The sequence below is a fragment of the Trichechus manatus genome, unplaced genomic scaffold (genome assembly GCF_000243295.1).
Source record: "Trichechus manatus latirostris isolate Lorelei unplaced genomic scaffold, TriManLat1.0 scaffold00156, whole genome shotgun sequence".
Taxonomy (NCBI): Eukaryota; Metazoa; Chordata; class Mammalia; order Sirenia; family Trichechidae; genus Trichechus; species Trichechus manatus.
Genome location: NW_004444092.1, coordinates 5,150,084 through 5,177,465, shown reverse-complemented (window position 1 = coordinate 5,177,465; position 27,382 = coordinate 5,150,084). Strand labels below are relative to the sequence as shown.

Sequence of the window (27,382 nt, the reverse complement as noted above, 5' to 3'; positions counted from 1 at the left end):
AGTACATTAAGAATTTACTTTTAGCATTGGAGCCCAGAATTTAAAATAAGGTTAAAGACAAGATTAAAGCCAGCACTCATTAAATGGAAAGTCATTAAAAGGAAAGTGAATGCTTGCACTACATTATCTGGAGTGTCTCATAGAAGAGCATTAGATGCAGAACAATGAGGTAATTATTCCATGCTGTCATGTTGTTTAGTTCTAAATTAGGGGTGGGGGTGGGGGTGGGGGAAGGAATTCTGGAGTAGATTAAAACTTTCTATCATGCATACAGATATAATTTCTTGGTAGGCTTTCACAATTTTTATTTTTTCTGAGCAAATTATTTTCAATTCCCAATAAATAATTTTGAACATAAAATATTATTGAATCACACTAAATAAAAAGTGAACATTGCTGCTGAATCATTATAGAAAATGTTTAATGAGCAAGTTAAATTAATGAGAAATCAATATTTATTATTTTCTGGTATATCATTAAGGTCAAAATACGTCCTGTTACTCAGAAAGCAAAGCACCTAAATTGCCTGTCTAGTTTGGTGCGTGTTTTGCATCTGTCTACATGTAAGCCATTAAAACCTTTGTTGCCAAATCATTGAAATATTTAAAAGGAGATATCCAGTTACAAAATGGCAGCTCTCCTTGGTTCATATTTCTCACTGCATCTTCATAAGTTCCATCAGTCATACTGAGATATACATTAGTACTAGAAGATATCTAAAATTGTACTGAGAGGAAGTGCAAAGTTATTTTGTCAGAATGAGCTTTAACTTGGTGATTTTTATTCATTTTAGGAAAAGTTGGCTACTTTGTGTTTTATTTTGGCTTTCGAATTTTATTTATTTGCAGTAGAACTATGAGGAAATTTTGATCTCCTGGAAGTAAAGGTAATTTTAAGCCAAATGTGGGATCTAGCTCCTTTTCAAGGAAACTTCACAAGACAGCTGCATTTCAAAGTGTTCTTACATTTTAGAAACATGATCTGGTTCAGTGTGAAATTCTAATTATTTATATTGGAAAATACTATGTATTTATATTAAGGAAAAATGGACTAAAAAGAATATGTTTGGAAATCAGGATGGGGGAATATAAAAGTAGGAAGGAGAAGATGATGCATGTAATATCGTTTGTTTCTGTAGGGCATGCCATGGGCTCCTGGAGAGGTAGGCCACAGATTTTGCTTAAACTGTCTAGCAGACAAGAGAGAAACACCATTGGCCATGGGAGCAACAGTGTACAATTAAAACTGAGGAGGATGAGTACCAGTAAATTCTCCCATGTGTACTGTTTTGAGCAGCCATGTATCATATGATTCAGTGTCAACCATATTGTCTCAGTAATTAAAGCTTTAAGATCCTTAGGGTTTTTTTCTTTTAATGCAGGGCACTAACATCAGGTTTTGACTGAATTCCTTTAGGTGGACTCAAAGCAATTTGTTCTACTTCAATACTGTAAAGTAATTATGTCTTGAGAACTATAACAAATACATTCCACTTACAAGGAAGCCTAAGACATATTAAAAACATAGGTATTCTCTTGCTTGTGAGTTTTTGATGAGCCCAATGAGCATTGAAAATGTCATTCAGGTATTTATTTTGGTTTTAAAATTAATGTTTGATTTCTTCAAGGTACATTATCAACATCCTGAATCTTTAACTTACTAAATTCAGATTACAAATCACTTTTAAGGGGCCATTTAATAATATTTAGTTCCTGTTTACAAGCTACAGACCTACAAACATTTAAAATTGTATTCATAAATTTGTTATATTTTTGACTCATTGATAGTCTTCCTAAGTACTTAAGAAAATCTTATGCATCTATTAAATTACACTTACAAATATGGTGAACCTTAAGTTTCCTTAAAATTTCTAATGCTTCCCAGGGTCAAAAAATGCTTTCCTGTTAAGAAGACAACTGTCATCTCAGATAACTGGTTAGTTTCTACCAAAGATTTTAGGCAAGCATAAGATCTGAATCCTTCCTATACTACCCAAGGAAGCTACTCTATCACACTATATAATTTGGAGGGTTGCCTGCTCAGCATGTTTGAGGTTACTAATATCCAGACATTTTGACTGGGAAACCAATTATATTCTTATAAGCAACCCTGTGGAAGAATACAGAAGCTTGCGTAGTGCTACCATGTCAAAGACACTATAAGGTCAAGAGGAGGACATTTATATATACCACTCCCCTAGACCTAATTTATGCAGGTTACCTCCTGGTTCTACTCACAAAACTCTGTAGTTCCCAACCAGTTTGTGCATTTTTATGGAATCCCTGGGTGGTGCAAAGGGTTAGTGCACTGAACTGCTAACCAAAAGGTTGAAGATTCAAGTCCACCGAGAGGTGCCATGAAAGGCCTGGTGATATACTTCCAAAAAATCAGCCATCGAATACCCTATGGAGCAAAGTTCTGCTCTGACACACAGGGGGTCGCCATGAGTTTGAATCAACTGGATGGCAACTGACTTGCTCGTTTGATTAGATTTTTGCATTTCTTTGGCTTTTAGGTTCTGCAAATATCTTTTCTGCTAGATTCTAAAGACATCTGACACTGAAGAAATCCTGAGATACTTAAATATTTGCCTTTCTCTGTCTAAGTCTAAATCCTGCATTCTTTCATATCCTCAGAATCATGCAACTCTTACAAGTGTTTCAAATGATACATGATGGAATTTAGGATATCTCACAGTTTTCTTCTGACCTGCAGCCATTATGGACATTCTAGTGGCATTGCTAGAGAGACATTCCTGAGCCACAGGCATCAGATTTTGGATCTCTGTGCCCACTGAGAACAGGAGTGTAGGCTACTGTGCTGGAGAAACACTATGCTAAAACAAATAACCAAATTATGTCTGATGGTCATACCAAAACCCATTGCAGTGAGGTCAATTCCAACTCATAGCGACCCTATAGGACAGAGAATTGCCCCACAGGGTTTCCAAGGAGCAGCTGGTTGATTTGAACTGCCAACTTTTTGGTTAGCAGCCAAGCTCTTAACCACTGTGCCACCAGGGCTCCAACAGATAGTTTGAAATTGCACTTATTAATATTGTTGTTAGGTGCTGTCGAGTCGATTTTGACTCATAGCCATCCTATGTACAACAGAACGAAACACTGCCTGGTCCTGCGTATCCTCACAATCTTTGTTATGCTTGAGCCCATTGTTGCAGCCACCGTGTCATTCCATCTTATTGAGGGTCTTCCTCTTTTTCGCTGACCCTCTACTTTACCAAGCACGATGTCCTTCTTCAGGGACTGATCCCTCCTGATAACATGTTCAAAGTACGTGAGACATAGTGTCGCCATCCTTGCTTCTAAGGAGCATTTTAGCTGTGCTTCTTCCAAGACAGATTTGTTCGTTTAGCAGTCCATGGTATATTCAGTATTCTTCACCAGCATCGCAATTCAGAGGTGTCAATTCTTCTTATTTATAATGAGAGGTAAAAAAGAATTCCTTGAAATTCTTTCAAAGATTGATAAATGAAATGTATAATTAGTACAGCAGTACTCAGGCAATTAAAAGATTGGAAGATAGCAATAACCTTTTACTGGCTCTGAAATAGTAAGAAATCAGCTACCTGAAGAATTTTATAAACACTATTTAGGCTACAGAATTTTCAGCTTTTAGGTGGCTAATAAAGAAACCAATTATTAGAGTTCAGGGTAAGAGTTGCCCATGAGTGGGTTCCTAAACAAAGTGATATCATAAACTGAGCTAATGTTCAGTAACTTCCGGTCTAAGATTACTACATCTGGTTGATTCAAAGTGCTTTAGAAGGAGAAACTGTAATAGATCTTTCTCATATAAGACTAAAACAAGTAGTAACTAGAATCTAAACCATTTAGACTGAATTATCTGACAGCTAGTAAAATAGCAAGGTAGGCAAACAATCACTATAGATGTAATGAAAGAGCAGGCTTCTCATGTGAGGAGGACTGATGGTCACATAGACATTTTGACAGAGTTCCCTGGGTCATTATCAACATCTGGGAATACTGAGTCCTCAAACACCACAGGTAATCGGATTAGGATGGAATTAAGATGCTACTAAAAGAAAATGTGCTGAATGTGTGTTTTTGTCTCTTTTCAAATTAATGTTAACTATACATTTATATATATATGTATAAATGCAAAAAAATACATAATACAAAATACTACAAAAAAAGTTTAAAATGACAAATAACGTAAAGTACACTTTGACTAAAATCTCCTAATACTTTCATTACAGGTTACTACCATTGTCAGTATGAAGTGTACCTTTCCAGTTCTTTTTCCTATGTAATTATATGCATAATTTTACTATTAGGAATATATTTTACATTATTACTTTAAAAAATTTTTAAAATAAATGTTCTGCAATTTGCTTTAGTCACTTAAGAATGTCTTGCTGACCTTTCCGTAAATAAAAACATTTGTTGACTGCTTTTTATGTACCAGTCACTCTTCTGAGTACTTTTATATCCATTAATGCATTTATTCCTCATGAAAATGCAGATATTACTATGTTATTATCATGCATGTTTTTCAGTTGAGGATCCTGAGGGACAGAGAGGTTAAGTAAATTGCCCTATTTATTGGCAGAGCCACTTGTTCTGGATTCTATTCGAAGAAGACTAACTCCAGATCAACTCTTTGGTGACTGTTTTACACTGCCTCTCTGAGATGCACAAACCGACCTCCTGAGTGTGATATTTATCAGCCCAAACCCCAATGGGCCTGTCTTTTATGAACTTTCAGTGACTGTGAATGATAATGCAGATACAGTTCAAGTTAAAAAATGCCACTTAATGCCTCATTATGCTTAGCATTTCAGAGGATAATAGCAGGCGCAAGGCAGAGTGATAGTAAGAGGTGTGACTGTTTCATGTCCCACTGATTTGGGAGGAATAATGCACATAAAAATGTAGAGTGGACCCATTGTTATGCCACTCCATTCCCCCAGTTCCCTTGCTGCCTATATCTGATCTGTGGCAGCCTTCCATTTACGTCAAAAATAACGTCAATCTAGTGAAAAAACAAAGTGACTCACACCATTACTGTGGGGAACTGGCCTCTGTGTAATATGATATATAACATCCTAATTTCACAGAGCATTTTTTGTAACAGCTGCTAAACTCGTAATCGAATCCATTAAATTCTTTTAAAGGATCCAATTTGAAGCAGTATTGAAACTAGTGTTAAAATACAGGTGTAGTGAGGCTGAGTCCCATCCACTCAAAACTACCATATTGTCAGGTACTTTATATATTTTCTGTGTATGTCAGTCAATATTTATTGATCCACTTGAATCTCCTCTTCTTTTGTATTTCTAGCTGCGTTTGAGACAGAGATAGGAGAGTCTGAAAGAAAGAATAGAGAGGAAAGCAGAGGAGGAAAAGGAAATTTTTCTCTCACCCTTATGGTCAAAATAACACAATGCGTTGGAGAGACGGAGTACAGGAAGAACCTGGGGCCTTGGGTTTATAAGAGCGGTGTCATATTATTAAGATCTTTGTAAGGAATGAATGACAATGAGAGAACATGGCCACCTAAGCCTTTGCCTGTAGCAGCACATCACTCAGCAGCATTCAGCCAGTTGAATTTCTTCTGCCACAATGTCATCCGCAAAACTGACAGCTAATTTTTTTTATGTAAGAATTTTATTCATTGGATAAATAAAAAGCCAAATAAAACCCTTCAGTTTTTTGTTTGTTTTGTTTTTAATTTCTGATGCTGTATGCTTCTGGGAATTTTGGTAAGTTAGCTCCTGTCTTGTATTTTAGTTTGGAACGTAAAAACTAAAAAGAGAATTTGAAGAAGGCAGAAGATTGTAAAGTTTACTTTCCGACTTGAGAGTGACCTTCTGGAATAAGCATAGGCTTCTGAAGACTAAGCTCTATCCAGGCTCTTCTGCAGATTAACTATGTGATATAAATTTGTACACAATTAGTAACCTTCTTTGAGCCTCAGTCCTCTCATCTGAGAAATAAGATCGAATCCCTGAAGTTCTTTTGAGTTGTACTATTCTGATTCATATATGATATGATGGGAAAAGGTGACCTGTGATGGTTAAATAGATCACCCTTATTGTGACCCAGCAGCATAAGTCTTGCAAGATACACATTTTCCTTCTATCTACTAACCTCTCCTCTGACTAATAGTCCTAAGTGGGATGTTACTCACAATGTCTTTGGTAGTAATTTGTTCTGTGGTATTCAATATGTCTTCCTTTGTTTAAAGTTCTCTATAGGGTTGCTATGAGTTGGAATCGACTTGACGGCCACAGGTTTTTTTGTTTTTTTATCACATATATGAAAGATGAATGATGTATATGTAGCCTATTGGAGAAGTGAATTTCTTCGACTAGTCACATCTATATATGATTTTATAACCTAAGACAGTAAACTCTAGCAGCATTGAAATCTTATGATGATAACTTTTTTCAATAGTAGCAAAATCTGGGAGTCAGAAAACTCAAATATTCATGTCAACTCCTCAGCTGCATGTTAGGTGAGGACAAGTTACTCAAGCTCCCAGAGCTTCAGGAAAGGAAAGCCATACTTGACTGTTGTTTGTTGTGAGGAACAAATAAGAAGAGGTATGTGGCAGTGCCTCTTATTCTAGAGGGTGCAATCCAAGTATGAAATAGATAAGATATAAAACATACAAGTACTACAGAATTTCTAATTATATTATTTCTTTACCTATGTTGTGTTTCCAATGTTTTATAAGTAACCAGGTGCTTGTAAGGTTTACTTTCTCCCAATAATCACAACTAATGAATTCTTAACAGGCAGCTGCAAATTTAGATTTTACTGAAAGGAGGAAATTAAAGTGATCAAAGAGATTATTTTTTCTCCATTGACGTGTAAAAAATAGAGTACTAATTAGAAAATATCTAGTTGTCTTTTATATGTACCTGAATTGTCTGACTTTTCTGAATATTCATTCTTTTTGCAAGTATAGGAGATGATAGTTAGAACTTTCTGTAAATACTGTCATTCGATGGATATATCTCCTGGGGGAAAAATATGTTTTATTTGTTAGAACTGTATGTCAAGTGGTAGGTTTTGTAACCAGGAGATGCACAATCTGAGGTGCTTCCTTGTTTTGGTTTTACAGTGTGACATATTTTAGAGCATACCTTCAGAATAATGTTGTGAAAAGAAATTGTCTGAGATAATGATATTATAAGAAATTTTGTATTCCGTTAATATAGTACATATTAACGTTCTGCATCAAAAAACTGTCAACAAAAAAAGCCCAGGACCAGATGGCTACACTGGGGAATTCTACCACACATTCAGAGAAGAGTTGACACCAATTCTACTCAAACTCTTCAAAAACATAGAAGAGAAAGGAATATTCCTTAACTCTTTCTATGAAGCCAGCATAACCCTGATACCTAATCCAGGCAGAGACATCACACAAAAAACAAAATTTCAGACCAATATCCCACTTGAACATAGATGCAAAAAATTCTCAACAAAATTCTAGTCAATAGAATTCAGCAATATATCAAAGAGATTGTACACCACAATCAAGTGAGATTCACACCGGGACTATACAAGGGTGGTTCAACATTAGAAAATCAACGTAATCCACTACATAAATAAAGAATAAGAACCACATGATCGTATCAGTTGATACAGAAAAGGCATTTGATAAAATTCAATACCTTTTCCTGATTAAAACCCTGAGAAAAATAGGAATAGAACAGAAATTTCTCAATATAATTAAGGGCATATATGCAAAACCAACAACCAACGTTATACTCAATGGAGAAAGACTGAGAGCCTTCCCTTTGAGAATGAGAACAAGACAAGGATACCCATTATCACCACATTTGTTCAGTATTGTACTGGAAGTCCTAGTCAGAGTGGTGAGGCAAGAAAGAGAAATAAAAGATATCCAAATCATAAAGGAAGAAGTAAAACTATCTCTATTGGCAGATGACATAATTCTATACATAGAAGACCCTAAAGATTCCACAAGAAAACTACTGAAACTAATAGAAGAATTCAGCAACGTTGCAGGGTACAAAATCAACACACAAAAATCAGTTGGGTTTCTTTACACTAACAAAGAGCAGTCCCCACAAAAAAAAAGAAAAAATCAAGAAAACAATACCATTTACAATAGCCCCCCAAATGATAAAATACCTAGGAGTTACCCTAACCAAGGACATGAAAGACTTACATACTAAAAGAGACTAAAAGAAACCTACATGAGTGGAAAGACATTCTGTGCTCATGGATTGTTGTTGTTAGGTGTCATTGAGTCGGTTCCAACTCATAGTGACCCTGTGTACAACAGAATGAAACACTGCCCAGTCCTGCGCCATCCTCACAATCATTGCTATGTTTGAGCCCATTGTTGCAGCCACTGTTTCAGTCTGTCCTGCTGAGGGTCTTCCTCTTTTTCACTGACCCTCTCTCTGCCTTACCAAACATGATGTCCTTTCTAGGGACTGGGTCTTCCTGATAACATGTCCAAAGTACATGAGACAAAGTCTTGCCATCCTTGCTTCCAAGGAGTGCTCTGGCAGTACTTCTTCCAAGACAGACTTGTTCATTCTTCTGGAAGTCCGTGATATGTTCAGTATTCTTCACCAGCACCATAATCCAAGGGAATTAATTCTTCTTAGGAGTGCTCTGGCAGTACTTCTTCCAAGACAGACTTGTTCATTCTTCTGGAAGTCCGTGATATATTCGATATACCAACACCATAATTCATAATTCTTCTTTGGTCTTCCTTTTTCATTGTCCAGATTTTGCATGTGTATGAGGCAATTGAAAATATCATGACTTGGGTCAGGCTTATGGATTAAAAGACTTAATGTAGTGAAAATGTCACTTCTCCCTAAAGTGATCTACAGATACAGTGCAATCCCGATGCAAATCCCAACAACATCCTTTACTGAAATGGAAAAACTGATGACCAACTTCAAGTGGAAAAGAAAGAAACCCCAAATAGCCAAAGTAATATTGAAGAACAAAGCAGGAGGCCTCAAACTCCCCAGTATCAAAAGATACTATACAACGATTATAATCAAAACAGCCTGATATTGGTTCAATGATAGATACATAAATCAGTGGAATAGAATTAAGAAGTCACAAGTAAATCCCAGCCACCTATGGACTGGTTTTCGACAAGGGCCAAAGTCCATTCAATGGGGCAGAAACAGTCTCTTTAATAGATGATGCTGCCAAAACTGGATACCCACTTGCAGAAAAATGAAACAGGACCCATACCTCATACCGTACCCAAAAATTAACTCAAAATAGATCAGACTCTTCAGACTTTATCAAGAGTAAAAAACAACCTACAGACTGGGAAGAAATCTTCAGAAATGATGTATCCAATAAGGGTCTACCATATTTTTACACAAATAATGCATGCCTTCTAAGTTTGTCTGCCAACTGCACCCTCCCTCCATAAGGTACTTTTGTAAGCACTCTATAACAACGTGGAAGAAAAAATAGAGATAACACTAGTGGCCCTAATATACAGCATGAATAGTATACCAAACAGAACTAAACCTGCACAAACACCAGAAGATAAACTAAGTAGCTGGGATCTCCTAAAAATTAAACACTTATGCTCATCAAAAGACATCACCAAAAGAATAGAAAGAGAACCTGCAGACAGGGAAAAAAAGTTTGGCTATGGCATATCTAACAAGGATCTAATCTCTAAAATATATAGAGAACTTCAACACCTCAACAGCAGAAAGACAATCCAATAAAAAAATGAGCAAAGGACATGAACAAACCACTTCACCAAAGAAAACGTTCAGGCAGCTAACAAACACATGAAGAGATGCTCACGATCACTAGCCATTATTTATGTAAAGACAAGACACAAACAAAATAAGAGATTGCTTAGGGATATAAAGGTAAAATTCTGAAGTTAAGAATTGGAATGATGAAGTAAATTACTTGGAGGAATGACGGCAAGCTGGGATACACTTATAGGTATGAACTGTGGCAGGGGGATGGCAGATGGGTGTTTGTGTCACTTTGTTTTTCCTTTATACTCTACAACTATTTTATAAATACTCTTAATTTTAGTAGTCTGTAAAAACATAAAAAGATCAAAACTACAATGAGATTTCACCTCACCCCGACAATAATGGCATTGATCAAAAATCAGAAAATCACAAATGCTGGTAAGATTGTGGTGAGATTGGAACTCTTATACACTGCTGATTTAAATTTAAAATGGTACAACCATTATGGAAAACCTCATGACACTTTCTTAAAAAGCTAAAAATGGAATTATCATATGATCCAGCAGTCCCACTTCTGGGTGTATATCCAAGAGAAATAAGAGCCGTAACACGAATAGATGTAAAATGCACACCCATGTTCATTGCAGCACTGTTCACAATAGCAAAAAGGTGGAAACAAGCTAAATGCCTATCAGTGGATGAGTAGATAAAATATGATACATACAGTAGAATACTACACAACGATAAAGAATAATGAGAAATCCATGAAACATCTCATGACATGGATGAATCTGAGGACGTTATGCTGAGTGAAATAAGTCAGTCACAAAAGGACAAATATTGTATGAGACCACAATTATAAAAAGTCAAGAATAGGTTTGCACACAGCAAGGAACATTCTTTGATGGTTACCAGGGAGGCAGGGAGGGAGAATCACTTTACTAGATAGTAGACAAGAGTTCGTTCTGGCAAGACAATATACAATATGGAGGAAGTCAGTACAACATGACCAAGGCAAAGGAAGACACTGAGAGTTATGCAAGAATAAAGGGCAACCACAGTAAATGCTGTAACATAAAATCCTGCAACAACAGTAATAATAATTTGGGAGTAGATGCATAGTTGATATGTATGCTAAATAATGAGGGGGTCATATGGGAGTACACCTATGTACGTATATAGGTATGGTTGTAGATATTTCTATATACATATTTGTAAATGCTGCAGGTATATATATAATAGAGCATATAGAGGCACAATTACAGAAACTACTTAGATGTCAGGAGTGAATACTAGACATGAAGGCTAAGGACCATAGTCTTGGGAGACATCTAGGTCAATTGACAAAACACAGTTCATAAAGATAATATTCTACATCTTAGCCTGGTGAGTAGCATCTGGGGTTTTAAAAGCTTGCAAACAATCATCTAAGAAGCAACTGTTGTTCTCTTCCTGCCTGGAATAAAGGAGAACAAAGAAAACCCAAGACTCAAGTAAGCAATTAGTCCAAAGGGTTAATGGACCACATGAACCACAGCCTCCTCTAACCTGAGACCAGAAGGACTAGATGGAGCCCAGCTGCCACTGCTGACCACTCTGACTGGGATCACAATAGAAGGTCCTGTAATAAAATGGGTAAAAAAATACAGAACAAAATTCAAATTAAAAAAAAAAGACCAGACTTTCTGGTCTGAAAGAGACTGGAGGAACCCCTGAGTGCCCTAAAACAACCTTCTAACTTGAAACTATAGACACTCCTGGAGGCCACCTTTCAGCCTACTAATAGATGGGACTGTAAAGTAAACAATAATATCTGAGAAGAATGTGCTTCTTAGAAAAGTCGACTATACAAGATGAAAAGGGCAATATATGCCCCAAACCAAAGATGAGACGACAGGGACAGGGAAGCCATACTAATAGAAACACAGAACCGAGGGAGGAAATGAGGAGAGTGCTGACATATTGCGGGAATTGCAACCAATGTCACAAAACAATTTGTGTAAAAATCATTGATTGGAAAATTAATTAGCTATATAAACTTTCACCTAAAGCACAATAAGATGTTTAAAAAATATTTGGCGTAGCGGTGCTTACAAAAATACCTCATGGGGAGGGCGCGGTTGGCAAACAAATGTAGAAGGTGTGCATTATTTGCATAAAAATATGATAATCTCTAGGATTTATAGAAAACCTCAGCAACTCAACAACAAAAAGACAACCCAATTATAAACTGGGCAAAGGACATAAATCCTTTGCCAAAGAGGACATCCAAGCAGCCAACAAACACATGAAAAGATGCTCATGATCATTAATTAACCCCTAGAGAGATGCAAATCAAAACTATAAGGAGATGCCATCTCACCCCAGCTAAAATGACACTGATTAGAAAAAAAAAAAAAAAGATAACAGATATTGACGAGGATGTGGGGAGTTTGAATCCTTATCCATTGCTGGTGGGACTGTAAAATGGTACAACCACTATGGAAAACGGTATGGTGCTTCCTCAAAAAACTAGAAATAGAACTACGATATGATCCAGCAATCCCACTCTTAGGTATTTACCCTGTTGTTGTTGTGTGCTGTCGAGTCAAGTCCAACTCACAGCAACCCTATACAACAGAGTAGAACTGCCCCATAGGATTTCCAAGGAACGGCTGGTGAATTTGAACTGCTGACCTTTTGGTTAGCAGCCTGAGCTCTTAACGACTTCACCACCAGGGCTGCTGGAGACCTAAAAGTAGTGACACAAACAGACATATGCACACCTGTGTTCATTGCAGCTTTAGTCACAATAGCAAAAAATGGAAACAACTGAAGTGTCTGTAAACAGATGAATGGATAAGCAAAATGTGGTACATACATACAGTGGAAAACTATGCAACCATAAAGAACAGTAATGAATAATGAGCCCGCAAAACATATTATAACATGGATGGACCTGAAGTGCATAATGCTAAGTGAAGTAAGTCATGCATGTAAGAGCAAATATTAATATAATCCCTTTTTTATAAACAAACAAGAATAGATATATGTAAAGAGACTAATGTTCATTGGTGGTTACCAAGAAGAAGTGGTGGGGGAGGGGAAAGCACACTTTAGATCATTGATACTTGTTATTTTTGGTAATGGGAAAAGTGACACCAAATGTAGGGGTAGTGAGCACAGGATAACCAAAGTAAATGATGTCACTGAGAAGTGCTCAAGAGAAAAAGATGCCTGTACTAAAGAATTTGACATATATAGGATGGCAGCAACTCCAACAAAGACCAAAACACGAGTGTATGATCACAAATGGATGAGTGTAGGCATGTAGTTATATGGTACAGATGTATACATATGTGACAACAGATAGAAGTATTTACATATATGTGTGTAAATACAGATATGTGCCTGCAGGCACATATATTCGCTGAAGACACAACTACAGATACTCCTCAGATATAACCAAACACCTTCTGAGATTAGTTTTCTAAGTTTGAAACCTTAGAACTATAGTCTCATGGGACAACTCAGTCAATTAGCATAATATAATTCACAAAGTTCATATTCTGCATCCTAGTGAAGTGAGTAGCATCTGGGGTCTTAAAAGCTTGTGAGCAGCCATCTGAGATACAACTATTGATCTCAACTCATCAGGAGCAAAAGAGTAAGAAGGTAACCAAAATCTAAGAGAAGAAACAAATCCACAAGGCTGATAGCCTACATGAGCCAGGGCCTCATCTACCCTGAGACCAGAAGAGCTAGTTGGTACCCAGCTACCACTTCTGACCATTCTGACTAGGGTCACAATAGATGCTCTGAATAGAATGGGAGAAAAATGTAGAATAAAACTCAAATTCTTAAAAAGCCAGACTAACACTTGAGACCAGAGGACTCCTTGAGACTGTTGTCCTGAGACAGTCTTTAAGCCTTGAACCAAAACTATCCTGAGATCACCTTTTAGTGAAATAACAGAATGACACACAAAATGAAGGATATCACCCATAAGAACAGTGCTTCTACTTAAAAAAAAAAATCTGTATGAGACCAAAAGGTCAACAGTTGCTCTCAAGTTGTGAAAAATAATTAATGTCACTGAACAATTTGTGTAGAAACTGTCAAATGGAAACCTAACTTGCTGTGTAAAACCTTCACCAAAAACACAGTAAAATATTATTTAAAAAAAAAATCTGCGGTTCAGTTATTTGCTTAATTTTTAATAATTTAAATTGAGAAGCATTTAATTATTAATTCCTTGAAGAAGATGATTTCATCTAATGGCTGCCACATTGAAAGATAAAATAGGCTTCACATTGGGCTCTCCCTTTAGCCTTTACTAGTTCATCTTTTTTGTGTTCCACTTTACTCTTTTTTCTTCTCTTTGAGAGTTTTCATTTAAAGATGTAACATTTTCCTATGGAGAATCAGGGTAATTTCAGGTGAGGAGAGAAGGTATCCAGGAAAACAAATGAGACAGACAGAAGAACATAGAAGTAATGTTGAATATAAACTTAGAAGTTAATGAAAGAAAAGGAAATGCTTATCCTACCCCATCCATAATACTGCTAATTAAGTACTTGTGTTTGTTTGCTTTGGTAATCTGACCTTGTTTGGTGTTTTTATCTCCTTGGCTGCCTTAAATTTGCTATTGAGGTTAGTTCTTCAGTGGTCTTTCTAGAGGGTTCAAAGAAGCTAGATTTTCAGAAACTTTGTTTTAGGTAAAAAAAAAAAAAAAAAAAAAAACTAACACCAAAATGGTGCAGTCTTTATAGCTTATTTTGCTTTAGAAAAAAATTAAATGGAGTAATATTTATGCCGATGGTCACCTTATGTTGCCGACATTTGACCTTGCAAACTGACTTCTGTAGGTTTTTGTCCTTGGTTTCTAAGATCTCCCAACTTGAATATATCTTCCCCTTATATCTTTGTTCTTCAAACACTCAAACATGCATACACATGAATAAGCAAATACAAGTCAGTGCTTTTTGTACTTATGTTGTAGGTAAGATTTTATGCTCTTTTACCTTTGGATGTTGGATTTTTGTTGTTGCCTTGGTTATCTTTAGTGTTGGTTTCTTCCTTTCAGCTTTGTACATTTTATCCAAAATCGTACTGCTTCCTTTGTTACCTATGGCATGTCAGATAGGCTGTCATGGTTGTCACCTGTTTCTTGCCTGGTATCACTGATAATCTTGAGATTTTATTATCAGTGTTTGTGGTCTCTTTGTCAATCCTCTCCAGAGGTTTCTCTCACTAATTATTTTGCAATATTCTTTTCTTAGACTTGAATGAAGCCGTCCCAGAGACAGAGCGCCTGGATTCAAAGGCACTGAAAACTCGGGCCCAGCTCTCTGTGAAGAACAAACGTCAGAGGCCCTCCAGGACAAGACTCTATGACAGTGTCAGTTCCACAGATGGGGAGGACAGTCTAGAGAGAAAGGTGAGCACCCTTGACCATTTTCTGACTTGCTATGTTGTGCTGTATCATTGTTCCTACAGTGTATTGATAACAATGATTTTTCTGCAACCAGATTCCATGCCCTAGTTGGAAATAACTGGAATAGTTCACTTCTTTGTTTTCCTGAATTATTACTCAACTTGGTATATTGTTGCAGTTGAAATGGTTTTCTCTACTCATTCAATGAACTAACCAAGAGCATTATCCATATTGTTGTATTTCATGATGGTGCTTTTGATATTCAACTGTTGGTTTTACCTAGTGGGAAATAATGAATTTACAGGAAATTATATGTCTTAGGTATCTGTGTTAGCTACAATGGTAATATGGTCAATTGTTGTAAACTATTCATTCTCATCTGTAAACCAACAAAAATTGGTTTTCAGGGGCATTCACTAACAAAAGGTTGGTGTTATTTCAAAGTGATTGGAATTAATACTCAGTAGCATAACCTCCTTTATAATCTCTTATACCCACAGCCTTCAAACAGTTTCTATAACCACATGCATATTACCAAATCACTTCTGCCCAAGGGTTTGAGATCTTCTTCTCCAGAATCAGATTCGGGTGCTCTGCCCCTCACCCCAATGGCTAGCAGAGCATCCTCCTCGTCTGACCACACACCTGAATTTCAAGAAAGACAACTGCACCCAGAAAGGGGACCTTTCTCCTCTACTTGGGGAGATAGTTCACTCTCCTCTCCTTCAAAATCTGATCACAATATGGAGGAATCTTCTTGCCACCATCAAGCCACCGCCAAGAAAATATTACAAGAAAAAGGTATTGTTGATTATTTTGTTGTTTTGCTTTTGTTTTGACTAACTTCACTAACACCTTGGTTTGTGCAGTATAAAAATGGACTTAATCATAAGTCCTTTGTGTTCTCACAACTAATACTTAGTTACGGAATAGGAGAACTCCCTTCTCCCTTTTTTTTGTAATTTTTTCCTATTTGGTTAGTATTTTTATCTCTTCAGGTCTCCACAAGTTTACTATTGAAGGGAATTTTTCAGTGGGCCTTCTAGAAATTTCATAGGATAACAACCCAGAGTTTCAATAAACACTAACACAGTCATACAGAAGAAGAGGAAGAAAAAGAATATGAAGATCAAAACAGTGTAGGTCTTAACCCATTATTTGATTTTTATCTAAAAGAAATTTTCACAATAATGATTTATATTGCAAAGAACCTGATAAAAAAGTTATGATAAAGGTTATGTATGGAGGTTAGTCAATAAAATTTACAAATCAGTTCCTCAAATTAATACCAGAAGTTCCATAGCATTGTAATAGATCTTTGTCCTTTTAATTGTATGTTTTAATTTATAGAAGTAATAAATTCATATTTAAACAAGTCAAGCAGTGAGGATATATATAAACAATAGGTTTATTTTCCTCCTAGCACATCAAATCTGTTCCTTTAAAATAACCAAGTAGGTTTGGTTATACTGACTTTCATATATGTATTATACATAAAAACATACACATATACAAAAACAAAAATCTATTTTGGTGTGTATGTGTTTCGATATGTATTTTTTAAACTGGAATCCTACTAATCACATTACTCTTCCACTTTGTTATAAACATAATAATATTTTATAAACATTTCTCCAGAGCAAGATATACAGATTGTGTTAGTTATCTAGTGCTGCTATAACAGAAATACCACAAGTGGATGGCTTTAACAAAGAGAAATTTATTTTCTCACAGTCTAGTAGGCTAGAAGTCCAAATTCAGGGCGCCATCTCCAGGGGAATGCTTTCTCTTTCTGTCGGCTCTAGAGGAAGGTCCTTGTCATCAGTCTTCCCCTGGACTAGGAGCTTCTCCATACAGGAACCCCGGGTCCAAAGGACACGCTTTGCTCCAGGTGCTTCTTTCTTGGTGGTATGAGGTCCCCACTCTCTCCTTGCTTCCCTGTCCTTTTATCTCTTGTAAGATAAAAGGTGGTGCAGGCCACACTCCAGGGAAACCACCTTTACGTTGGATCAAGGATGTGACCTTAGTAAGGATGTTACAGTCCCACCCTAATCCTCTTTAACATAAAATTACAATCACAAAATGGAGGGCAACCACACAGTACTGGGAATTGTGGCCTAACCAAGTTGACACATATTTTTGGGGGACACAGTTCAATCCATGACACAGATTTAAATAGCAAGATAATATTCTGTAGTGAGCCTGTACTATAACTTAGGCAATCATAACAGAATTGATGAGCATTCAGCCTGTATACATTTTTGTTTGTTTGTTCGCTTACTACTATGGAAAATGATATAGCAAACATCCCTCTGCTTATGTTCTTATATATAGCACTTTTATTTCTATGGACTAGATTTCCAAAAAATGAATTAGAGTACATTGTACTCAAAGGAAACTTTATAAATTTAAAAACTTAAATTTATAAATTTAAATGTTTTTATTATTAAAAATAAAATACTGAAAAAGAGTAAGTATTCAAAATAATAGGAAAAGAATAACAACCAAAAAAAGAAAATAGAAATGAGAGGATAGTAAAGATATAAACTGAGATTAATGAAGTTTTATTTGAAACTAAAAACCTGGTCTTTGCCTTCTCCCCCCGAAAAATCCACAGTAGAAGTATGTAAATTATTCCAGGTAAAAAGTAGCCCCTTGGAAGGATGGGATAAGAAAAAAATAGAGAAAACAAAAAAATGCAGCATTAGAAATAAGAAAGGAGATATATGTATTTAAAGAATTGTTTTAAAGATAGTATGCAAACTCTATGACAGAAGATTTGAAAAATCTATAGGAAATGGAAGATTTCCTACCAAAATATAAAGTATTTAAATAGACCTAAGAAGAAAACCTGGACAAGTCTAAAATCATAGAAATCTGAAAAGTATTTTAGTAGTTTCCATTTTTAAAAGCACCGGGCCCAGGTGGTTTTCTACCTGAATGCTATCTAACCTGTAAAAGTAGATACCAAACCCCCCAAAACAAACCCACTGTCATCAAGTTGATTCTGACTCACAGGCTGTTTTGTTTATTTAACTGGGTGGCACAGATAGTTAAGTGTTCAACCAGTAACTGAAAGGTTGGCAGGTTGAATCCACCCAGAGGCCCCTTGAAAGAAAAGCCTGGCAGTCTATTTCCAAAAGATCACAGCCATTGAAAACCCTATGAAACATAGTTCTACTCTGAAACACGAGGTTATCATGAATTTGGAATCAACTTCACGGCAACTGGTATTTTATGTAAATTACTTCAGGTAGAACGTTTCTAATTTATTTTTTGTAGCTACAGTATTATAAACTAATAAAGATTGTACAAAAGGAAACCTCTCATGCATATTGATTTATTTTAAATCATTTATTTTAAATATGATGTTAGTAAATTGAATCCTCCATAAGCAGGTTGGGTTGATTCTAGAAATGTGATACTATAAGGTGCCACATTAGAAAATCTAGCAATATAGTCATATCAAAAAAGAAAATGTCAAGTGCTATATTATTATATTAATAGAAGTTAAAAGACATTTGATATAATTCCTCAGACCCTTACAGTAAAACCTGGTTAACTAAAAATAGGATTAGAGGGAAGGTATGTAAATATGATAAATTTTTTACCAGAGACCAACCCAAAACATCATATTAAATGATGAATACTAAAGCCAGTTCCACAAACATGAGAATAAGACATGAATGCCCACTATCATCACTATTTTTAACACTGATTTTGAGAATTTTCTAATTTCAGAAAGATAATTAAATAGTCTAAATTTTGGAACAGGAGACAGAAGTATCTTTATTTGAGGATTATATGATTGTTTATCTAGAATATGGAAACCCTGGTGGTGTAGTGGTTAAGAGTTCGGCTGCTAACCAGAAGGCTGGCAGTTCGAATCCACCAGCCCCTCCTTGGAAACCCTATGGGGCACATATACTCTGTTCTGTAGGGTCACTATGTGTCGGAATCAACTCAATGGCAACGGGTTTTTTTTTTTTTTTTTTTAATCTAGAAAATAAAGTGCCAGGTATAAAAGAAATACATATAATCAATAGCTTGATGTCTGTAAGGGTGACATGTCAGCAACCTCCTTTGAAATACATTTAAAAATGAATGGATTAATGGATGGTGAGAGGGATGACTGTGATAAAGCAAATGTAGTAAAATGGATATTGTAGAATCTAGAGGGTGGATATATGGATGTTTACCATAAAATTCTTTAATCTTTTATTCTTTTTTAATTGAGCGGCAAAAAGAAACGTCTTTTCTCTCTAAACTGATTTAGAGATTCACTGCAATGGAATAGAGAGCTTGGAAACAGATCCATTTATATGGGGAAACTTGATTTATGATAGCTGCATGGGTAGATCAATGAAGAAAGAATAATGTTTTTAATAAATTATTCTGGGAAAAATGAGTATCCATATTTTTAAAAAATTTTATTAGATTCCCCACCCCATACCTCACACTATGCAAAGACATCAACTCAAAGTAAGATTTAACTGTAAGAGACAAAACTATAAAACTTTTAGAAGATTATATAGGATAATTTTTTTTTACTCAGGGTAGGAAAGGATTTCTTAAACAAGGATCAAAAAGCATAAACCATAAAGGAAAAGATTGATAATTGGTGAGTCAAATTATATTAAAGTGAAGAACTTCCATTTCTCAAAAGACACAATGGAGAAACCCACAAACTTGGAGAAATATTTACGGCACATGAAACTGACAAAGGATTAGTATCTAGGTTATGTAAATAGCTCCAATAAATCAAGAAAAGAAACACAAGAGAAAAGTGTCATGCCTTAAACAGGCACCTCACAAAACAGGAAATCCAAATGGTCAGAACATTTATGACAAGGTGTTCAACCCTGTTAGTAATCAGGGAAGTGTGAAATTAAACCAGATGAGGTACTATTTTACACCTGTCAGATTGCAAAAAAAAATTAAAGTCTGACCTTACCAAGTGCTGGTGAATATGTGAAACAACCAGAAATCTAGTAATCTGCTGGTAGAAGTGTAAATTGGCAGAAGCACTTTGGAAATCATTACCTAACAAAATTGAAGATGTACATACTCTATCACCCAGCAAGTCTTCACTTGTTTATATATCCAAGAGACATCCTGTCCATGTCCACCAAGAATCATGTACAAGAGTATTCCTAGCAGCTCTGTTGTACAATAGCAAAACCTGGAAACAACCCAAATATCCTCACCAGCAGAATGGATAAATGAATTGTAGTATATTCATATAATAAATCTGTTCCATATGTAAGTGAATAAGTTGTGCTGAAACATAACAATGGTGAATCTCTGGAATATGGCATGGAGAGGAAAAAGCAAATTGCAAAAGATGTGTATGATTCTATTTATGTAAAGATAAGACACAAACAAAATAAGAGTGCTTAGAGATACCAGTGTAAAATTTTGAAGTTAAGAATGAGAATGATAAAGTAAATTAATTGGGGGAATGAGAACAAGCTGGGACATACTTATAGTATGAGCTGCAGCAGGGGGCTGACAAATGGGTGTTTGTGTCACTGTTTTTTTCTTTATATTCTATGCCTATTTTATAAATACTCTTGATTTTAGTAGTCAGTAAAAACATGAAAGGATCCTATACACAAACTTCATTGTGACTATGTCTCTATAATTCACAAATAGCTCCAAGAATATAATTAAAAATAAAAGTAAAAAATAGGCAAAGGCAATAATAATTTGTTGAGGAGAAGATTCAAATTACTTACATGAAAAGATGATCACCCTCATTAATAATCAGAGAAATGATAATTTAAATTAGATACCCACCAGATGGCCAAAACTTTTAAAGAATTCCAACAACCAGTGCCAGCTGTGACATAGGACACACTCATGTATGGCAGGTGTGAATGCACATCCCTGCATTTTTGAAAATCCGTACTCATTTATCTCTACCAGATCCAAAATTCTAATTGATCGACAAATACATTGTGATCATAGAAGTACAGTTGACTGTGGTTGCTCAAACTGTTTTGTAACTCTTGGTAAACATCATAGATTTGTCCTGATATTTTCTACTTGGTCTCCTTTCCTGTGCCTGTTAATTGCTAAAATTATTTTCCACAGACTAGTCCTGAGCACAGTCCTTCTAGAAGTAGTTTTAAGGTGAAAATTAAGTGCTTGGGGGATATAAGGTATCAGTGGAGGCAAGAGAATAAATGTCAGACCTGCTAATTAATCAAAAGTGGTTGTCAAGTTGGTGAAAGATCTGCCCTGTGATTCTGGCCTACTTTAAAAAGAATTAAAAGCTTCAAAAACTCTCATCAAATATAAATTGTGGGTTATAATAGCACTTTTGTAGCAATGTATTTGTGGGAAGCCCTCTGTCATCTCTTCCAAAAAATATTTATAGACCTGATTGGTCCTTAAGAAGGCAAAACAACAGAAACATATACTGCGATTAATACTTTGTGGCCCACTGTTTGTGTTTATCCGACATGACTGACCAACTGACAAAAACTACATTACAGTCAGAGAGTGGGTCACTCACACATGAAATCTGACCCAAAGATTTCTAAAAGCAGATAACTCTTGTCCAGATTTATTTCCCTGTGCCTCTTGCTTCTAATTTACTTATGATTCTTTGGAGTCAGCAGATGTTTTCCTCTCATATTGGAGAAGTAGTACGTGGATATAAAATGTACTCTGCAGTCCTTTACAAGTAACGTAGCAGTAAAATATGAGAATTCCATCCTCTTCCCGGAGTAGTAGGCAGGAGCAAGATAGCGAATAGATCATTTCTTCTCCAGAGATCAAGTACTTGGGCTTTTCCATTTTCAGTTTTCTTGGGTTGATCATCCTTTTGGATAACATGCCAGAAGCAGGTAATTGAGCCTTTATAAATAGTTACTAGTATGATGACCATTATTAGGTACTAACTGTGACTAGATGAAAACAGTACCAAAGCCTCACATTCTTTCCTTCCCTTGATAAAAGTTTCCAGCCTTGAAGAGTTTTCTATTCTTTCCATGTTCATTTGATACTGAAATTCATTCATGTATTCATTCAACAAATAATTATTGAACACCTTCTCTGTGTCATGATTGTGCTAAAGGCTGAATAGTCAATGATAAACAAGATTCCATCCCTGTTCTCAAAGAGTTTGCAGACTCAAGTCTCTGTATCTGTGACTGTTACCCTATATGTCTTTCTTTGTTGTCATTTTTTGTTTGCTTGTTTTGTTTTTTGTTGTTTGGTGACAGGGCTCGCCTCCCTGGCACCCCATGACCAACACCATCAACAACTGGAAGGCCCTATATTTTCTTGCCTTCTACTGTCAAGTTTTGTTGCACCTTGAAAGATGTCAACCAGGGAGACAGAATATTAATTTCCTGATCCACTTTGGGAAATACAGTTGACATAATAACAAACATCATTCATTTGTTCAGTTCTCTCTCTCCTGGTTGGTAGGTTCATCAGTCAGAAAGTGTCTCAGTGAGCATAAAATTAGAATAAAGTTAACTGGATGTGTATATGGAACATTTTCATTAGACTGAGCTTATTGTGGAATTGCCCCATTTAACTGCAGTACCACCATTACTACAGCTCTCCTGTCTCCCTCATGCCCCTCAAGGACTTTCCCTACCCTTTTCCCAAGAAATGGACCTCAGTAGCCTTCAAACTTTAGAGAAATCTCATGATTCCTTTGTTAAGACAGCACAAAGATGGTTGTTATTGTTAGGTGCCATTGAATCAGTTCCAACTCATAGTTACCCTGCGTACAACAAAACGAAACACTGCCCAGTCCTGTGCCATCCTCACAGTCATTGCTACATTTGAGCCCACTGGTGCAGCCAGTCTATCAATCTGTCTTATTGAGGGTCTTCCTTTTTTGCTGACCCTTCACCTTACCACGCATGATGTCCTTCCTTCTCCAGGGACTGGTCCCTCCTGATAACATGCCCAAAATATGTGAGACAATGTCTTGCCATCATTGCCTCCAAGGGAACTCTGACTGTACTTCTTCATGACAACCTTGTTCATTATTCTAGCAGTCCATGGTGTATTCAAGATTCTTTGCCAACACCATAATTCAAATGCATCCCTCTTCTTCAGTCTTCCTTATTCGTTATCCAGCTTTCACATGCATATGAGGCAATTGAAAATTCCATGGCTTGGGTCAGGCATACCTTAGTCCTCAAGGTGACATCTTTGCTTTTTAACACTTGAAAGGTTTTTTGCAGCAGACGTGTCCAATACAGTAAGTCATTTGATGTCTTGACTGCTGCTTCCATGGGCATTGATCCTGAATCCAAGTAAAATGAAATCCTTGACAAATTCAATCCTTTCTCTGTTGATCATGTTGTTGCTTATTTGTCCAGTTATGAAGATTTTTATTTTCTTTATGTTAAGGTGTAATCCATTCTGAAGGCTGTAGTCTTTGATCTTCATCAGTCCTCTTCACTTGCAGCAAGCAAGGTTGTGTCATTTGTGGAGGTTAGGTAGGGTTAACCTGATTTCCCTCTGTGTTTGTGTATTTATATGTGGGGTTCTTTTGACTCATTGGCTCATGAGTAAAGAAAATGGCTCGGGGTTTAGTGATACTCACAGGATCTCATGTCCATGCTTACCACACCACTCTAGGAAGATCCTGACCCTTCATCAAATCCAGCTTAAATCTCACCCCTTTTAGTGAAGCCTTGGCCATACACACTCCATTCCCAGGCAGAGTGAATTATTCTCTTTTCTGTGATCCCACAGAACTTTTCACCCTGTTGCTTCTGCCTGTATTACGTTGTGTATGGTAAGTGAGCTAATTGTCAAGTGGGAGCCAAGATTTTCTCATTCATGTTATTCATTTTCACATTCTGGTCCCCAATGAAGAACAATAAAGAGTATATAATAGATGTTCAATAAATTTCTTGGATAAATTAATAAGTATGTCTCTTAAAATAATCAATGCATGTCTTCTAGAACAGGAATCATCAAACCAAATTTGGCCCTCTATCTGTTCTTGTAAATAGAGTCTTACTGGAACATAGCCATGTTCATTCAGTTACGTATTGTCTACTTTCATGCTGCAATGGCCGAGTTGAGTAGTTGTGACAGTGAACATATGGCCCACAAGCCTAAAATATTTACTGTCTGGCCCTTTATAGAAAAAGTTTGTCAACCCCTGGTCTAGAAGTGTGTTTCCTTCCACTCGTCATTGCTGGATAAACTGTGCGAATGTCTTAGTCATCAGTTGTCATTTATCTAGAATTTTTTTTTAATAATATGCCATTACTTTTAGTCTATCAAGTTACTACAAAGGTGATTAAATTATAGATGTGTTTGATTGCAGTCCTGAGGCTTATACTCTGGTTACTCTAATTGGAGTTGGGTGCTTTCTATGGTGCTTCAATGCCATATTCACAAACCATCACTTTGTTCTCATACTTGAGGGGCCTCAGAGGAAACTGAGATAGAGTCCATTATTTTGGGGTGAAAGATAAACATGTAACTGCATTTCCATTAAAATTAGAGGAAGTAAAAAGATGATAATTTCCAGACATTTGTAAAAAAAAGGTTGATAGCTGTAGAGGGCATGAAAATATTTTCCGGATGCCTATTCTTTGAGAAGCCTAATACTAAAGTTTTGGTCTCTAGACTCACATAGCAGTGGGGCCCTGTTCAGACATGTTTAAGTAGAGTAAATTAATCACTCAGTTTTCTACTCAAGATTACCACGGATTATTACTCTGACTTTATGTGTGATTAGCACATTGTCTGACGCAGAGCATGCCTTCAAAAATATTTGTTGAATTAGTATCCTGATAAGTAGAACCTGGCATTTTGAAAACTTTACAGGATGCATTTCTTCTTAATATGTTATATTCATTATTAACATGTTACTATATACTATCAATACATAGTAAATTATACCACTGCTCAAATGAGGAAGAGATTACATCCAGCTGAGGTTGATAAATGAAACTTGACAAAGAAGGAGAATTAGAGTAACCAATGAAGGACTAGGAAACAGACAGACAAAAAAGGATGGTTAAGAAGGGCATATCTGGCAGGGCGATGGCATTAACCAAGACAGGCATACATAAGATGAATTTAAAGGATCAGGGCTGTCCTAGCCTGGCTGAAGCAGTTTGTTTATGTAGAGTAGAGTGATTATATGTAGAATGGAACCGGTAGGTTAAGTCTATAGCTCTAGAATTTAAATGTCTTAGATACCTTCTTATAATACTAGGAAACCACAAAATGTTTGCACAGAGGAATGAAAAGGAAAAGGCACTAGCTATGACAAAGATGAGTTAGGAAACAGTGACAGTGGTCTCATTGTGAGATGACAACCTCTAAGGAGCGGCAATAGACAATGACAGGAAAGAATGATACAAGAGCCCTTGGAAAGTAAGTTGACTAGATGTAGGTGGAAGAAAACGAGAGTCAAAACTAATGAAAGGATTTCTGGCTTCAGCGAGAATGTCTTAGCATTATCTGAAATAGGACATCAGAAACATTATGAGGAAAGATGATTAACTCATTTAAAAAAGCGGGGGGGAGGGTGGTGGGCTCAAGAGAAACACCAGGGCTGGGAAACAGATTTAGGAGTCCCTAATTAAAGGAAGGGAGCCCTGGTGGTGCAGTGGTTAAGGGCTTGGAATTGAGTTGGAATTGACTCAATGGCAATGTTTTTTTTTTTTTTTTTTTTTTTCCAATTCCAGGAAGAGGAGGTAGTAAAGAGTCTTACTGCAGAGAGTTTAAGAAGACCATGAAAAGAAAGATTTAGCTGTCAGAAGATCATTTATAACCATTGAAAATAAAAACCAGGTTGCCAAGGCTTAAAACTGAGCCACCCAACCTGGGGGCCCAGGCTTGTAATTGCTCGTGAACGTGGTATTGGAGAGATTCCGAAAAGCCTAATGGAAATCTTACATAAAGCTAACAAAACAAGCAAACAATAAAAGCATGTCACATTTCTTTCTCTCTTGTTGAAAGCATACCAAGCCAATGTTGGTTTTAATGCAGAATAGAAGTTCTGATATACATTAATGATGTATTTGATTGGTTTAAAATGGGGAAGTGAATTATTACTTAATCTTGCCTCTTCAGCCTTTTGGTAGCATTCATTCAAGTGTTCCTTGGAAACAATTGGTAAATGTGTGAGAAAATGATGGGAGGTTGCCTAGCAGCAGGCTCTATTATTGACAAAGTCAGGTTTTTGTCCTGAGATGTCCAAATAAGTGTAATACTAATAGGTTACAGAATGCTTCCATGTACATTGTCTCATCTGGTCTTCCTACCACTTGTTTAAAAAAAAAAAATCCCCGCTATCTCTAACTCAGAAAATAATTAGACAATCTCCCTTTTAACTGTGTGCAGTCCTAGCCATTAAGAGTTGCTTTAGAATTGACCTGGAAGAATTCAGCACTTTTTATTTTTTCTCCAGTCCCTATTAAGAAAATTGAAGTCTTGCTTTTTTTTTTTTAAATGTCCATTGGCAGAATCACCTTAGAAGGCATTTGTGCCATGTCTGTGATTTGTGTGTGTGTGTGTTTATGTACCACATCTAAGGCTATTTAATTCAGTTACTTACAGAGTAATGATGCAAATACACATAACAAATATTTGAAGCTAAAAGTGAATTTTGACATGGATATATTTCTGACTCTTGCATTTCATTATGTACATTTCAAAGAATTGATTATTGTAATCTGAGTATCATTACCATAACTGAAAATATAAAAAGCTCATTGCTAAAGATGCTTGAAGTATTTGTCAGTGTCCTGTGTTGCTTTAGAGGTATGAACCTAGACTCTTTAACTGTGGTTCAATTGTGTGAACACTTCATGTTTTTTAAGGATGTAAGTGTGTTTGGAAACTTCTCCTGAAGATAACACAAATCATAAGCAAAAGTGACCTGCAAGGTTAATTGAATACTTTTTTAGCAGGACTGTTATTCTCTCTGCACTCCATGCCAGAAAGTTCCTGGAATTTTTAACAGTTTTAAAAAGACAAGGCAGACAGACACCGACAATTAGGGAAGGGTAGTTTCATATGCAAATATACATTAAATTTAAAACACCAAGTTAATCATCTCAGGAAATTGGATATGCTGAAATAAAAAACTAAACAGTGTCTGAATAGTCCAAGAATAGCCTTAGGAGTTACCTACCATGGCTGAGGTAGAGTAAGTGCCACTGCTGGAATCTACTTCCTACATTTGACGTTGAACTCTGTTCCCAAAGCCTGTGCTCTGATTGTTTTTCTAGCATCCTTTC

At 36.2% G+C, this 27,382-nt stretch overlaps 1 protein-coding gene across 1 annotated transcript in view; it reads left to right on the top strand.

The window, feature by feature from the left end:
* The window catches only part of PPP1R9A (protein phosphatase 1 regulatory subunit 9A), a 342,802-nt gene that overhangs the window by 298,956 nt on the left and 16,464 nt on the right, over positions 1-27,382 (top strand). The window contains exons 13-14 of the mRNA XM_004386139.2: positions 14,983-15,140; positions 15,638-15,938. Coding sequence (XP_004386196.1) covers positions 14,983-15,140; positions 15,638-15,938 — 459 coding nt within the window. The remainder of the gene's footprint in view (positions 1-14,982; positions 15,141-15,637; positions 15,939-27,382) is intronic.